Source organism: Physcomitrium patens, chromosome 11 (assembly GCF_059467195.1).
Source record: "Physcomitrium patens ecotype Gransden chromosome 11, ASM5946719v1, whole genome shotgun sequence".
Lineage (NCBI taxonomy): Eukaryota > Viridiplantae > Streptophyta > Bryopsida > Funariales > Funariaceae > Physcomitrium > Physcomitrium patens.
The window spans coordinates 7,069,813-7,072,000 of NC_143420.1; the positions used below are offsets into that span (position 1 = coordinate 7,069,813).

A 2,188-nucleotide genomic window follows, 5' to 3' on the forward strand; every position below is an offset into this window, starting at 1 on the left:
AGGCACACGTGGGGTCTGACGCTTGCTAAAACTCATCACACCCTCCCCCACCAATGCGGCCACTGGTCAATGGCTCAAGTGCCCTTTCACGCACCGAACTTACCCCACCGGCAAGTCTCGGGGTAAATCATTCACTGAGCCGCTTTGTTGATGTGTGATATTATTGTTTGTGTGACGGAGAAAGTGAAACAATCCAAGGTTCCTGGAAGTTGGGCACCTCAGGTGAAGCTACCGGAAATACTATAATTGTTGGGGTCAAGTCAAAGGCTAATAAATGTTTTTCCTTGGGTGCGCATCAGTTATATAAGCACCTTCGATGTTGGCATTTCTCCACTCTCTGTTAGCAGCTCGATTGAGTATTACTCGTAGACTGTCGGTTGTCCCTGATGATCATAGCTCTGTGCGGAGGCTGATCGCTGACCTACGATAAGTTGAATGTGCTGTAGTAGCCTTAATCCCGAAGTACTGCCTTGTGTTCAGCTCGCCGATCAACTTCAAAACTCTCACTTAGATTGTTCGATTCTTCAACGTAGGATACGTCATTTATCGTAGACAGATCTAAACTCTAAAATCTGCACAGAAGCCTTGCACGATTTACTAGCGCGCGCCATTACTCAGCTGGTACTCGAGGTCCAGTTTCCGAAGTCTTGACATTTCTAGAAGTAGCACAATTCGTCTTGATTGCAAAGCTCAGCTAGATTTGATCATACCCACTGTAGTTCGCAATCAACACTGTGGAAAACTCGTGCGTTGAGGTCCAGCTCAATACTTCGGATTTCAGAAAACAAAGAAGATATTATACCGAAGTCGAGATTCAACTGAACAGACGTTCTGTGTCCTCCGAAAAAAATTCGAGGACAAACGTTCAATTATGTCAGGTCATCAAAGAGGTTCCAGTTCTTCCCAGCGACAGTACCGCGGGGTGCGCATGAGGCGCTGGGGAAAATGGGTCTCCGAGATCAGAGAACCTCAGAATAAGAAGAGAATCTGGCTGGGGTCCTATCGATCCGCAGAGGAGGCCGCGCACGCTTACGACGCTGCGTTGCTGTGCCTGCGTGGGCCTGCGGCCAATCTGAACTTCCCCAACTACAGGCCCCCGCTCCCGCCTGGAACTCCCGGCAACTACAGCACACGGGAGATCCAAGCTGCAGCAGCAGGTGCAGCAGCCGCTTCGGTTGGCCGTCGATTCTCATACAGCGAATTCATGTCACCTGCCTCATCGTCAGACAGCAGTGACGAAGAGCTCGAGGACATTACTTACAGCCACGGTTCGTATGGAACGTCGTCCCAGTCTTCCCACGGCGACAATTGGAGAGCATTCGAAGATGACCCGTATCTAGTTTCGGACATGGCCCGAGGAATGCTCATCCAGCCGCCTTCCTACTCCGACGACGACGACAGTGATGATGACGATGACTCTTACAATGGCCCCTCCTTGTGGAATTAATTACATTCTTAGCCATCCCATTAACTCCTTTAAGCCAGTTGTGACCTTCCTTTTCCAGCTTTCTCAAACTTCCACCTCTCTTACTTCCCACACCTTGAGTTCGAATTTTCGATAAAACAATGATCCGCATGTCATGCTGGTGATTAAGGATTCCAGAGAGTAGTTAGAAAGGATTTTACTTTATGGTTGAAATCCTTGAAATGAAGCATCGTCTGTAATATACTGAACCTAGTTCGCTCGCTTCAGAGCTCCACAGATTATGGGTTTCTTTTTATGAGATTTTTCGAACTTACATGAAGAGTTGAAACTTTTGTTTTTTTGAAGGCTCCGAACGTGTGCTCAAGGATTATGAGGAGCATGGTGGTCATGAGGAATACCACATCATCTTAATGTACACTATACATCATACTAAGATGAATTCACTTTTTTTCTTTTTTCTTTTTTCTTTTAAAAATTCCTCGATACCCACCACCGATTGATTTTTCTCACTTGATGGATTTGCAAATCACTGTTGAATCATATCCTTGCACCTCCAGCAAAGCATCGTTTGGACTAGTGTTTGACGGTTCCCAACGGCAATGGCTCTGAGAAACTACCGAAAGTAGTTAGCAGGATAAAAAGTATTGGAATCTCTCCACATCGATGGGTACCGCCAGTGTCCACGGGGGAGATGCAAGCTCTGCGGTAGCAATGGAGAAACCATTTTCTGCCTGGGAGAGCGTTCACACCAAGATCACTAAA

At 46.9% G+C, this 2,188-nt stretch overlaps 1 protein-coding gene across 1 annotated transcript; it reads left to right on the plus strand.

Moving 5' to 3' along the window:
- Positions 1 to 236: 236 nt before the first annotated feature.
- Positions 237 to 1,882, plus strand: LOC112288923 (ethylene-responsive transcription factor ERF035). The gene has a single exon (XM_024533674.3). It carries the CDS (start codon positions 872 to 874, stop codon positions 1,445 to 1,447), a length of 576 nt encoding a protein of 191 aa, XP_024389442.1. The 5' UTR covers positions 237 to 871; the 3' UTR covers positions 1,448 to 1,882.
- Positions 1,883 to 2,188: the final 306 nt, after the last annotated feature.